Here is a 13904-nt window from a genome sequence, read left to right on the forward strand (position 1 = left end):
CAAAACTAAGCACTGTGGCTCAACACCTTCTAGCCTTTCATTCTCCAAAAGTAAGCAAGGGAGGCTCATGGGACACCTCCATGCTGGTGGTCACTTCACTGCCCCTCCTGAGACAAACCAAATTTGCAGACCAAAGCCAGGCTCAGCCCCCTCGAGCCCCAGCTTGTGGTCTGGAGGAGCTCCTCCACTGCAGGACCTGCTTTTGCTCGGCAGATGCTGCTAAACTGAGCAGAGATGCCCTGATTGGAAGGAGGGTGTGGAGAGCCCGGGTCGGGCTGTGCTGCAGGGAGGGAGCAGCTCGGTGTGGCCCAGGCTGCTGACAGCTTTCCCGAGGGCATCATCTTTGACAGCAGCTCCTCTGCAGCAGGGTGATTCAAGGGGAAAGCTCTGCAACACTCATTCTGGGAAGTTTCCATTTGAATTGCTGCAAAGAGAACTTTTTCCATGATAAACAGATTGCTTCAGTTCCCCAGCAGCACTGGGGTGGGAGGTAGGGGGGGGTAAGGGGGGGCTGTCACTGCCACCCTCTCCCTCCACTGCCCTTCCTGCACGGGGCCCTGAGTCATTCTCCACCCAAAGGCTTGGCCCCAGAGGATGTGTGTGTGTGTGTGGTGGCATCTGGTGGGATCCAGGCTTGCAGCTGCCTGTGGTGCCCTGAGGAGCCCTCCCACACCAAAGGGGGAATTCAGCCCTAGAGCAGCCGGTACAGCTTTGAGGTCAGAGGCTCGTTTGAAACCAAGAAGCAGAGAAAACCTCTCCCCAACCGACTCCTGACCAGCGTGCACAGAGCCAGGGCCTCCCCCCAAGGCTGCCCAGGCAGGCTCAGCCTCTTCTGTCTGCAACCCTGGGCTGCAGCAGAGTCAAACGCTTTGACTCTGCAGACAACGGAGTCCTTGCCTCCCACCTGCCTTGTCCCCACCCACCCGGGCAGGGTTGTCCCAGGAGATTGCCCAGGTCTGCTCTGGGGCTGCCCAGCACCTCCCATTCCCCCTGCACCCCGAGAGCAGCAGCCTTGACCTTCCAGAGGGTTGTGCTTGGGCACCACTCATATGGTTGTCACAGCCACCCTGGGGAGAGCATCCCTCAGCTCCTCCTGGGGCAGGCACTGGGACCAGGTCGGGTGCCTGTGTCCCAGCCAGCCCCAGGGCTACTGTCTAAGTGGTGGAGCTCAGCCAGGGAGAGGAATCCTACTCCCAGTGCCTCTTTAATCCTATGGGATAAGACATGTGAGGAAGGGGGATCTGGATCCCTTCCAGCATTCACTGACAGCCTCCCTCTGACTGCAGCAGGAGCGAGCTGGGCTTTGTACTCAGCCTGACACCAGCCCCAGGAGGAACTCAGCCAGCCCCAGCGCTCCCCATGCAGCCAGAAGACATCACAGGGTGGTTGCCTGTGCCCACAGGTCACATCTGGTCTCCGGTCACACTCATTTCATACTACCATAGGACTGGTGAGGTTGGAAGAGACCTCTGGGAACATCCAGTGCAACCACTCACCCAGAGCTCACAGTCCCACACTGCTGCTAAGCCACTGCCACTGAACCGTGTCCCTCAGCACCACATCCCTCAGCACCACACCATGAGCTTGTTAAATACCTCTGGGCATGGTGACTCCACCACTTCCATGGGCAGCCTGGGCCAGTGCCTGAGAAGCCTTGCTGGCAAGAAATTGTTCCTAATATCCAACCTGAACTTGCCCTGGCACAGCTGGAGGCCATTTCTTTCTGTCCTGTCACTCGTTGCATGTGAAAAGAGACCAACCTCCACCTACCTCAAACCTCCTTTCAGGGAGCTGTAAAGAGCAATGAGGTCTTCCTTCAGCCTCCTCTTCTCCAGCCTAAACACCCTCAGCTGTTCCTCACAAGGACCCATGCTAACACCTCATGTAATCATCACTGACTGCTTCCATCTGGACTGAAATATTTCCCCCCAGCACACAGCAATCGATGGCTGGAGTGAAACTCCACCAGCAGGTCTTCAAACCCTGGCTGCAGCAGGAGGAGAGCTCTGGGAAAGGGCCTAGATGTGACCAGAACCTTATTAATGATTTGGCCTTCCAGAATAGAAATAAGAGTTAAAGCTTCCATAAGCTGCTCAGCCCCATGGTGGTGTAGGACACAGCCTCAGGCAAAAGTGCCAATGCCAGCTCCGTGCATAGCCTGTGACAAGGAGGAGGAATGTTCCAGGGGCTCTCTGTGTATCCATCAGCCCTCTCAAAGCAGAATCTCTCTTTTTGCCTCTTTCCTTCCTAGCTGACACTAAAAGACACTCAGCAAGGCTGGCAGGAGAAGTGATCCAAGGGCTGGAGCACCTCTGCTGTGAGGATAGCAATGGATAAGCCATGGAAGCAAGAACCACAAAGGTGGTGTCCAAGCAGCCAGGGATCAGGATGGGAAATCAAAAGCACAGAGGGAATTAAACATGGCCAGGGACTTAAAGGGGAATAAGAAGAATTTCTTCAGGTACATCAGGGACAAAAAGACAGCCAGGAAAGGTCTGGGGTCTCTCCTAGGGAGAATGGAGACCTGGTCATGATGACTATGGAGAAGGCTGAGGTGCTCAGTGACTGCTTTGCTTCAGTGTTCACTGCAAGAGCTCTGCCTGAACCACCCAAACTCCAGAAAGCACAGATGGAGAGTGAAAGAAGGAAGGTTTGGGCACTGTAAGACAAGAGCAGGTCTGAGACCATCTGAAGAACCTGAAGGTGCACAAGTCCATGGAGCCTGATGAGATTCATCCATGGTTGCTGAAGGAACTAGCAGATGAAGCTGCCAAGCCACTGTCCACATTCCCAAAGTCCTGGCAGTCTGGTGGCACCCCTGCTGAGCGGAGAAGGGAAGCATCAAGCCCAACCAACACACTCAGCACAGGGGCCAGTTAGCAGTTGTCACCTGGCTTGGCTGCCACCAGCCATGGCTATTTGGCCATTTCTCCATGAAGAGCTTGGAGAGGGCTGGAGGGGTGAGAGCTGTGGAGCTCAGCTGCAGGGGTCAGAGCTGTGCCTGCTCTGGCCCCGGGCTGTGGAGCTGGGCTGGAGGAGTCAGAGCTGTGCCTGCTGGCGCTGGGCTGGAGGAGTCAGAGCTGTGCCTGCTGGCCCCGGGGTGTGGAGCTGGGCTGGAGGAGTCAGAGCTGTGCCTGCGGGCCCTGGCAGCACCCCGGTCACCAAACACCAATATCCTGTGTCACATAGCCAGGGGTCAGCCCCACGGCTGCGCCGGCTTCGGTTACTCGACCTCTGCTCAGCAGAAGTCGTTTTGCCTCCAGCTCTGCACCGCCTAGCTTCATCCTGGCTCTTCCCGGGCATTCCCAACCCTCTCCTTCCACCCCCAGCATCACACCAACTGTCTAAAAAGGCTAAAAAAGCCTTGCTCAAGACCTGCTGCCTTTTTTTTTGGTCTGTCTTCTCCACGATGAAGCAGCTAAAGCAGAGAAACAGCAATTATCTGGTTCAGCCTGGTGCTGCTGGCCTGGAACATGCCATGACAACGTGTTTCTTGTTTCAAAGCCTCTTTTGTACTAGGACACAGTTCAAGGGATCTTGCAATGCCTGCATTGGTAAACAGGCAGCACTTGTAGCTACATGCTTTGCAGATGAAAGCCAGGGCAGAGCAGAGAGGGCACTGCTACCCCTGTGCCCTGCTACCCCTGTTCCCTGCCCGTGTCACCACTTTGGAGGAGGCACAAATCCCCCTCCTTTGGCTTTTTATTTATTTATTATTCTGTTCTTCCCCCTGTCTGCAGGGATGGATGTGCTGATTCAGGAGGCACTCAGGGAGGCCTGGAGGCTGCTTAGCCGTGCGTGGTCCTCAAAAGTCAGGGCACGTTCAGAAAGATGGGAGTCCTGGAAAAGAAAAGGGGGAAGAAAATTAAAAAAAAAAAAAAAGAAAGAAAAGAAAAAAGAAAAGGGAAAGATAGAAGAAGAAGAAGAAGAAGAAGAAGAAGGAGAAGAAGAAGAAGAAGAAGAAGAAGAAGAAGAAGAAGAAGAAGAAGAAGAAGAAGAAGAAGAAGAAGAAGAAGAAGAAGAAAATCACAGCCAAAAAAAAAAAAAATGTGCGTCACTGCAGATTATTTTAGGCCCTGGTCCATGCATAATGCAAATAAGCAGCTCCTGGGGTACATGCCTGTGAAAACCATCCAGTCCCAGAGTGCTGGGTTCCAGGAGCTTTCCAAACAGGTGGTGAAAAGCTAAAATTATGTCTGGGTGTCCTCAGCGGGGTGAGGAAAGGCCCTGGCTTTCAGGAAGGCTCTCAGCCTACCTCCACAAGCCTGCTACAAAGTGGCACCCAAGAGGTGAAACAAATTCTAGGACAGTTTCTTTCCTTTTGAGGCAATCTGCACCCAAACCACCCTCGGCATCTCCACGCTCTCCTTTCACCCCGGGCTGCCTCCTCGGACCTGCTTTTTCCATGCCAACTCTGTCTTTAGTTTTCCTAAATAAATATATGTGAATAAATATCCCCCCCTTAATAATAAAAAAAAAATAATAATAATAAAGCCTTGTATCCTCCTTGCCTTCCTTCAAGGAGTCGCTCGGGAAGCCCTATTTATGGGTCGAAATGCTGCTGAAAGAGTTCTTGCCATGTTATTCAGCTGTTGTGCCAAGCCTGCATGGGGATCGGGTTTCTGCTGAAAGGGTGCCAGGCACGTCGTTTTCCAGGAACCAGCAGCCGTATTTAGCCTCCGGCTGCACATGAAAGACTGCAGTCGGAAACGTGACATTGTGTCAACATTTGAGGCAGGTCAGAGCTGGGTGAGACCATGAAAACAAGCCCAGGGAACTCAGCACCACCCCGCCGGCGCCGTGCGCCACGGGCTGCCACCACCTGGCACGGCGCCGGGGATCGGCCCCCTCCAGCGCCTTCCTCCCTGGCCAGCCCGCTTGGTCCCCCCCCCGCCTCGGCTGGTCGCAATGGGATGGAGCTCACCAGCTCTGCTGTGCTGGTGGCATCCTGGTGAGGCATCCCCTGCGGAGGGGCAGGGGGATGCTCAAGGTGTGGGTGGCTCTGGGATGGGAGCCTGCAGGCTGGGATTCCCCATGGGTGCAGCCTGGTGGTGGGGCCCTGCAGGGGAAGGTCTGCAGGTTGGGTATTTCTGCTTTGGGTGCTAGACAAAGATGACCAAGAGCTACCAGCCCCTGCTCTGCCCAGAGAACTCACCTGTCCTGCTGGCACCGGGCCATGGCAGCAGAGAAAATCTCCAGCCCATAATTAGCTTTGCTTCCTCCATCAACCTTCTCTCTTCCACCTTTTTCTTCCCCCCTCCCCCCACTCCCCACCCCCTTTTTTTTTTTTTTAAACCATGCCTTTTCCCTTGTTGACTGAAGATCTGGAGCATCTCTTGAGTCCTCCCACCAGGAGACAAGGTAGGTCAGGAGATGGACAAGGAAGAGGAGAGAGAAAGGGAGTGGAAAGCTGCCAGGAACCCAGCCTCTAGCCAGGCTTTGAACGCTGCCATGCCGAGCACCAAATGCTGTCACCAAAGTGGGGTCACTTGGAGGCATCTTCAGCAAGATCAATATTGAGGCCTAATTAAAAGCAAACACAAGATAAACGTCAGGAGGACCTGATGATCTTAGAGGTCGCTTCCAACCCTAATGATTTTGTCACTGTAGTGCCAGCAGCCCTGCAGGTTTTCTTCTAGCTTTACATCATCTAAGATGCCTTTAAGCTAACTGCAGTCCAACAGCAGCCCCTGGGTGCCTGCTTCTCCCCCAGCCAGCTGCCAGAGGTGCTGCAGCCCAGGCCCAGGCGTTTGTCACCAGGGTTTGTGATTCATCCACCTTGTGGAAGTCTGAAATACCCCTCGGGAGCACCTGGGCCCCATCCACTGCTGGGAAACAGAGTGCTCCCTCCCTCCCACCCCTCACAGCCTACCTTTGGCTTTTGGGGAAGGAGTTGGGGTCCTCTCTGTTTGCACAGAAGCCAAAGCTCAGGTGGTGTTGCTGGAGAAGCAGGGAGAAGCCTGTGGTCAGATGTCTGCAATAGTGCACTGGGCCCGAGCATGAGTGAAGAGACACCAGGCTGCGCTCCGCCGCCTGCAGCACTGCTTTCCAAGTCCCAAACCAGAACAACCATGGCAGTGGGAGAAGCAGCACAGCAGCATGCCAGGGCGTGCAGGGGGGTGCCATGGGCTCATTCCTGGCAGAGTGGTGGCTGTCCCTCCCAGCCCAACATTCCCACCATGGAGGCAGCCAGGGCTTCCCCCAGGGGAGGTTGGGAAAAGCCAATTCTGCCTGCAGGGGATGGGCAAAGCCTGCAGAGATGTGTCCTCCATGGCAAGAGGCTGCCTCCTCCCCACCGAGTTTGGGGGGCAGATGTGCCAAAAAGCCAGACCCAGGGGAGCACAAAATGAATTGAGAAGACAGTAGAAAAGGCAGCCAGGCTCTGCTGGCACCTCTCTTGGATCAGGAAGGAGAAAAATCCCTGAAGGTGGCCAAGGGAGCTCAAATAACTCTCCTCAGGGACAGGGGTAACAGGACCCTGAGGTGGCTTTGGGCAGGGATGGCACAGCTCTGCTCACCAGCAGCCCATACGACACAGCCCTGCTCAAGCAGATAGAAGCACAGGAGGCAAACCCTCACCTTCCACAGGAAAAGAATTATTTTATTAAGTCTTTTAAAACAACTACTTAACATTGACTCAAGATAAAAATATGTACAATTATCTTCCACCTCGAAGAAGGCTCCAAAATATAAACACTGTACCTCTCCCAAGAGAAAACAAAAGATTCTTCTCTTCCAAAACAACAAAAAAAAATTAATAATAATAATAATAATAAAGACAACCCAGAAACAAGAATACATTCAGAGTTCTCACTTCTTTATGCTCAAGTAGTTATACAAATAATAGATATTTTACCTTTTCTTTTTTTAATATATTTATATATAATATATATATATTTATAACAGGATTCTTTACAAATAAAGGCAACAACTGGAGACCAAAGAAAAAGGAAAAAACCCAACCCCCCTCCAAACAACAAAAAAAACCACAAACAAAACCCTAAATCCCAACCAACAAAGCAACAAAACAAGAATCCAACAAGAAATGTCCCAAACACAACCTGCAAACCAAGCATAGTGCATCTCAAGAGCTGGTGCAATGGAAGGGCCACACAAAGAGGCTTTCTGGCCACGAGTTCTCCAAACCAGGAAGAAAAAAAACAAACCCCTACACTGCCCATGTTGGGCTATATTTTTTTTGCTGTCAAGTTGGGGTTTTTAATGAATCAAAGCCCACCTTGGACCTGATGTTCCCGGGTGGAGAAAGCGAAGCCCCTGGCGCTTTAATGGGCCGAGCATCACCTCCCCAAGCCTCCTCCTTCACTACAGCAATGTGGGCCAGGGTTTGACGAAGGAATTGAAGCCACTCAAAGCCCGCTGGGATCCAACTTGGCAAATCCCAGCCTGGTCACTTTCACAAAGGCACTGGCAAAGGGCATCTTGGGCTGGCATGGTGGCAGCCGAAGCGCTCCCCCTTGCGTGGAGCTCTCCACTCGCCCCATCATGGGCTGCTCGCCCTGCGAGGGCTCTGGGAAATCCATCTTGGATTTCCAATAGGCTAGGCCTGGCAAAACTGTACAGCAGCAGCAGGGAGGGAGAGAGAGAGGCCTGGAGTGAGGTGCAACAAGCAAAGTGATCCTCAGGATCTTTTCTCCCCTTAACCCGGCCCAAAGGAGGGAGCAGCTCAAGTTACAGGAAGGGCCATGCAGTAATTTGGTGATTAGATGTAGGCCATCAGAAGCTTCCAAGCAGCACCTACAGCTCATTTCTTACCAAACAGAGAGATCTGTATCAGCAAAGGTGTGGAGAGAAACCCGTCTCAAGTCTGCCTGACTCTGCATGACCAAGCAGTGACCACTGGTGGCACGGCCACCACCACCACCACAGCAGGGTAGGGAATGGGTTCAGCCCAACCCATGCTGCCCCAGAAGCCTTCGGGAGAAGTACCTTGGTTTGGTTTTCTGCTCACAGACCCTAGAGCCAAGTCTGCCTCCTTGAATCTTTCTTTTTCACAGCTTTGCAATATAAGTCACAGCTGAGGGAGTCAACTGTTGTGCTGTAGATGCAGGGAAGGAAGGAGGGAAAAGGGGAAAAGCACAAACCCCTTCTTTTGTTCTGTTTTTTTTTTTTTCCACTTTTGGAATCAGTTCTGAACCACTCAACTTGGAGGCAGCATCCTTCATCCTCCTCCAAGCTACCTGACAAGTCAGGGAGAAAAATGGGCATTTAGCTTCCTACGTGCAGTGAACCTCATCCCCACACCTCTGTCCAGCCAATACAGAAAAGTGAAACAGTCCCAAACTTAAAAAAAAAACCAAAACCAAAAAAAAAGGTGGGGGGGGGGAGAAGGGAAAAAACCCCCAAGCCCAGGAAAAAAACCCAAATGAGAGTCACCACACTGAGCTCAGTCTTTGGTTTCCAAGTTTAAGGGAGGAATCTGCTTCAAAGCCTGCAGAAGAGCTGAGGAGTCGATAGGGGAATGGGCAGGGACAGGAGAAGGGAGTCTCTGGGGCATCAGCAGCGGTGGGGAGATCTTCTCGGGGCTCATGAACCCTGAGAGCGCCGCGGCAGAGGCCGGCAGGCTGGGGTACAGGACGGGCACGGAGGCCGGGTACCAGCACTTCTCCAGCATGGGCAGGTAGGCCGTGGCTGAGGGGGGGATCAAGTAGAAGGGCAGGCACAAGGGAGGCTGGTGAGCGTGGGGGCCCAGGAAGCCACCAGGAGAAGCCATCACGTCGCTGCCAAAGGGGCTCTCGCCTTCCGGAGATTCCAGCCTGCTCCTTTTGGCCGGCGGGTCCTCAGTCTCCTGCTTTATGGAGCTTATCCTCTCCTGCACGGCGTACTTGAGCTCCGTATCCTTTTTGAAGTAGGGCTGCTCGGCCTTGGAGTCGCCCTTCTCCAGCTCCCCTCCGTAGCCGCTGTCCGTGTCCGTGTCACTGCCGCTCTGCTCCCCGCTGGAGTGAGCGAATGTCCTCTGGATCACGGGCACGCAGTTCTTCCCGTGGCCCTCTGCCGCCTTGCCCAGGGACACGGCAGCCTTCTCCTTCAAGTCCGCCATTTTGGGGGGCAGGTCCCCGGCCTTGCGGGCGGCTCCCCCCTGCAGCACCTCGGAGGCCATGCGGTGCAGGTGGCTGACCAGCTGGGAGGGCTTCAGGTCCTTGCCGTTCTCATGCTTTGCCAGGTATTGCAGCATTTCCTTGGCACACATCTGGAAACCGGATCGAAACATTTCCTGGCTGGAATCGAGGCTCCTTGATGACAGGTCACCTGAGGAAACATTAACAGGGAGAAATTAAACATTAACGAGGTGCTAAACGGTTCCCTTACCCTCTCCTGGGTGGGCTGGAGGCGATGCTGCGCCTCGGGCACAGCGCGCAGCTGCCGGAGCTGAACTTGGTCGACCTGAACTTGGGCAGATCACAGAACGCCAGGTTGGAAGGGACCCCAAGGGTCATCTGGTCCAACTTTTCTAGGTGATAGTGGAGTTGAAAGGAGCTGGCCCAGCACCCTGGCAGGCTGCATCCTCAAACCGACCAGTGAAGGGAATCCACTGCTTCCCCTGGGGGCTGTTCCCTGACTGCTGCCTGAGCCCATCTGGGCATCCCTCTGCCCACTTTACTAACTCTACACTTCTATTTCAGTCCTGTCTTTGGTGTGTGGCCTTCAACAGGTGCTGAAGTAGGGAGCAAAGGAGTGAGTCAAGCTGGAGCCTTCTCTGGGAACCACCCCAGGGAAGGCTGGGTGCACCTCGCCCTTCACCTCCAGGCAGAGCTCCTGGAGCATGTCTGCCTGCCAGCAGCTCTGCCAGCCTTGGGTGGTTTTTTGCTTTAGCTTTCAGCTCTCTTGCACTCCCTGTGGCTGACAGAGCAGTGGAAGCCTCTTCAGAAAAAAAAAAAGCCAAAACAAAACCAAAAAACAAAAACACAAACCACAACTAAATTTTACTTTATCAGCTTCACGTGAGTGCCACATGTGAAAGAAGAAGTGCATCTGAAGCATGAGGAGCTGCCACACCGGCTCCCCTATCTGCCTTACAGAACACAAGAGTGGCTTCTTTAGAAAGAACACCTACACAAGGTGTGCAGCAAAAGCAGATCTGGAGCTCGTTAGCTGATTCCAGACCAAAAAACCAACCAACCCAACAAACCAAAGGGGGCCTACAAGAAAGCTGGGGAGAGGCTTTTTACGGTGTCAGCTAATTATAGGACTAGGGGGAATGGAACAAAACTAGAAATGGGTAGATTCAGATTGGATGTTCGGAATAAATTCTTCCCCATGAGGGTGGTGAGACACTGGCACAGGTTGCCCAGCGAGGTGGTAGAAGCCTCATCCCTAGACAGTTTTAAGGCCATGCTGGATGTGGCTCTGAGCAACCTGATCTAGGGTGAAGTGTCCCTGCCCATTGCAGAGGGGTTGGAAATGGATGATCCTTGAGGTCCCTTCCAATCCTGACCACTCTAAAACAAAACAAAAAGCCCCAAACAAACCAAACCCAAAGCTGGTGAAAAGTCTGAATGGCTTTGGAGAACACCTCAAGAACAAACCTGAGCTTGGAATAAAACCACTTAAAATCCAACCTGGACTTCAAAACAACTCCACAAGGCCCCTCCACATTGAGACATGCACCCAAGCTCCTAAGCCAAGAGACAGAAACTGGTGGTGACTGCAAGCAGGCACTGCTGCCTCCTCCCTGCTAAGGTGTCCCAGCCACGCCTGCTGGGCTCCCGGAGAACGTCCCCCAGGCTCACGCGGGTCCCCACGCGCCAACGGCTGGCACTCACCCGCCTGGAACCCGCTCTGCAGAGCCAGGATCTTCTGCTGCTGCTGCTCGATCAGGTTGGTCAGGGCCTTCACATGCTTCAAGGTGAGCTCCAGGACCACGGCTTTCTCCAAGTGACCTAAAGTCTGAAAGCCGAAGGGACAGGTTGGCGTCTGCTGCTGCCAGCCCAGTGGGACTGCCGACGTGTTCTGGGTGACAGCAGGAGTGACGTGGTTTGGAGAAAGAGGCTGAAAGGCAGAGCCTTGATCCTGACCAGCACTGGACCATAAATGTCAATATTCCATAAAACTCAGTTAAAAAGCAGGTTCTGCCACAGGGTCCTCTGGGTATTGTCAGAGCAGCCACAGAGCACACACAGAAGTGTTTTATTATCTTTGCTGCTGCTGTCATCATGACCTTAGCCCAGGGGAATCCAGCTGGGGGGGGTCCCCTCAGCTGGTGATGGGCAGGGGGGAGCAAGGAGCAACCCAGCAGCTCAGGAAGCCACTGGAAGATTCCCACTCCTGGGAAAGTTTAGGATGCCCTTACAGTAGATGGAGCCACCATGGGGCATGGGACTCAAGGGCAAGGGGAAATGAAATGGCAAAAAACACCACACCCCCCGTTTAACCCCCCAAAATAATCAGAGACCCAAATTCCTGCTGAAATAGCAGGGACAGAGTCCTGTGACCCTGCAAAGCCCCAGCCATGGAGGCACCGTGGCTGCTTGTGTCCGACGGTGCCAGCTCCATCTCCACCGGGATCCCCGGTGCTGCACAACCCACCACCGCCAAAAAAAAAAACAACCCTACCGTCAGCTTGAGGTGCTCAGGCAGCAGGTCCTTCAGCTGGGCGATGCACTCGTTGATCCGGTCTCGCCTCTTCTTCTCTATCAGCCTGTGGGGCAACTTGTAGGTCTCCTGCAAAGCCAGCGGCAGCGGTCAGCGCCCCGCGGCCGGCACCGTCTCTGTGTCCCCCTCCCCATTTCCAGGTGTCCCCAGTCCCCGTGTGTCCCAGCCTCTTGTGTGTCCCCGTCCCCCTCCCCGTCTCCGTGTCCTCCCCATCTCCGCGTTCCCCTCCCCAGCCCCGGGAACCCGCTTCCTCCATTCCCAGCATCTCCAGTGCGGACCTGCTCCCCCATCCCAGCCCCACACACTGGGCGCGTCTCCACCGGGAAAACTTTTCATACCCAGAGCGGGCAGCCTCGCACAACACCCCCCACTTCTATCTCCCCCTCCCAAGTCAATTTACCTTATTATCCTCGCTCCTCTTCAAGCCCCTCCTGGGCTTGTACACTTGGTACATGTGCGCGAAGTCCAGCCTACACGGGCGACACCAAAGCACCCCAATTACTCCTTGTCCCCCGGGGGTCGCAAAGGGAGGACATCCTCCTTTCCCCCTCCACAGCCCGATTCCCCCTTCCGCGGTCTCTCCCCGCCGCTTACCCGGGCACATCGCCGCTCTCCAGGGCCGGCAGCTTGCCCAGGCAGCCGGGCGGGGGCTGCGCGCTGGGGATCCGCTCCATGGCGGTGGGGCTGAAGGGGGGCGGGGGTGGGGAGGGAGGGGGTTGCAGAACGCTGAAAGAAGCCGAAACGGGAAGCCCGGCGCCGGTTGGGTGTTTTTTGGTGGTCGTTCGGTTTGGTTTTTTGGTTTTTTTTTTCCTGGCTCGGCTGGCTCAAGGTGGGTTGCTCATTCCGCGTCCGCGCCTGGCGGGCTGAGGAGCGGCGGGCGGCGGCGGGCCGGGTTAAATGCGGGCGAGTGGGTGGACGGGAGCGACGTGCGCTACCCTGTGACTGCCGGCACGTCTGGCGGCCGCCGGGGCGGGACGGGACGGGCCCCCCCTTCTCCTCCTCCTGCTGCTGCCCGCCCTCCCGGCCCCGCCATCACATGAGCCTCACGTGTCGCCAGCGCCGCCGCCGCCGAGCAACGTGCCCGGGGAGGCAGAGGCGGGGCCGGCCCCGGGCGCCCCGGTAGGGGCTGGGCTCGGCGGGGCTGTCCCAGCTACGGCGTGACCGGGGGAGGGGGAGGTTGGGGGCTGACTGCATGGCTGGCCCGGGAGGGGCTGGGCTCCGCGGGGATCACCCGGTAGTGTAGGGAATAGGGGGGGGGGTGTCTTCCTCTGCGTGTGTCCCGGTGGGATACCGGGGGGAACTGGGCTCCCCCGGTAGTGTAGGGAATGGGAGGGGGCATTCCTCTGGCGTATTCCGGTGAGATACTGGGCTGCATGGGGCTCCCGCAGTACCGTTGGGAATGGGAGGGGCTATCCTCCTGTACGCGTGTCCCGGTGGGATACTGGGCAGCACTGGGCTCTCCCGTTAACGTAGGCAGTTGGGGTGGAGGGGTGTCATCCTGCATGTTTGTCCCAGTGAGACACTGGGTAGAACGGGGATTGGTGGGGCAGCCCCGTTAGCCGGGATGGGCTGGGGGGTTTCCACCTGCATGGCCATCCCGGGTTGGGCTCGGCTCATGGGGGTGCCCCCTGCACGTGTGTCCCAGCAGGATCCTCTTCCCCCCACACTTCCCCCTGCTGTCGCATGGGCCCGGTGTCCCCAGGGAAGGGGACACAGCATTATGCACATTCTCCAGGAGGGGAATCATGGAGTATCTCCAGCTGGAAGGATCCATAAGGCTGATGGGAGTCCAACACCGTGCTCCTGGCAGGACTGTCTAACACTAACCCATATGGCTAAGAGCATCCTCCAGACGCTCCTTGAGCTCTGCCAGGCTTGGTGCCACAGCCACTGCCATGGGGAGTTTGTGCCAGGCACCCTCTTAGTGAAGAAGTGGTGCAAGCTCCAGCCTTGAAATGGTGCCCTGGGTGCCAATAGGCTTTTACTGGCACAGGTGTGGTGGTGGAGGCTGCTGTGTGCTACCCATCTCCTTGCACAATGCCCCTGCAGTGGGCACTGGTGAGGCCACACATAGAATACTGAGGTCAGTTTTGGGCCCCTCTCTCCAAGAAGGACATTGAGGGAATGGAGCAGGTCCAGAGAAGGGAATGAAGCTGGGGAAGGCTCTGGAGAACAGGGCTGGGGAGGAGCAGCTGAGGGACCTGGGGGTGTTTAGTGTGGAGAAGAGGAGGCTGAGGGAGAGCTCATTGCTCTCTACAGCTCCCTGAGAGGAGGTTGCAGTGAGGGGGGAGGGG

At 55.5% G+C, this 13904-nt stretch overlaps 1 protein-coding gene across 1 annotated transcript; it reads right to left on the reverse strand.

Moving 5' to 3' along the window:
* Positions 1–8345: 8345 nt before the first annotated feature.
* On the reverse strand, positions 8346–12284 carry BHLHE40 (basic helix-loop-helix family member e40). The gene is made up of 5 exons (XM_054387334.1): positions 12205–12284; positions 12011–12080; positions 11572–11679; positions 10782–10905; positions 8346–9267 (listed from the first exon to the last, which is right to left on the reverse strand). The coding sequence occupies exons 1-5, from the start codon at positions 12282–12284 to the stop codon at positions 8405–8407; spliced, it is 1245 nt and encodes a 414-aa protein (XP_054243309.1). The 3' UTR covers positions 8346–8404.
* Positions 12285–13904: the final 1620 nt, after the last annotated feature.

The sequence above is a fragment of the Indicator indicator genome, chromosome 15 (assembly GCF_027791375.1).
Source record: "Indicator indicator isolate 239-I01 chromosome 15, UM_Iind_1.1, whole genome shotgun sequence".
In the NCBI taxonomy this organism is placed as follows: Eukaryota; Metazoa; Chordata; class Aves; order Piciformes; family Indicatoridae; genus Indicator; species Indicator indicator.

What these genes read in the sequence shown, in the direction of transcription:
- BHLHE40 (XM_054387334.1), bottom strand. Translation starts at nt 12,284, where the DNA reads ATGGAGCGGATCCCCAGCGCGCAGCCCCCGCCCGGCTGCCTGGGCAAG. An exon ending in GAGAGCGGCGATGTGCCCGG is followed by an intron (nt 12,081 to 12,204) that starts GTAAGCGGCGGG and finishes TCGCCCGTGTAG; the next exon opens with GCTGGACTTCGCGCACATGT. An exon ending in GCAGAGCGGGTTCCAGGCGG is followed by an intron (nt 9,268 to 10,781) that starts GTGAGTGCCAGC and finishes ATGTTTCCTCAG; the next exon opens with GTGACCTGTCATCAAGGAGC.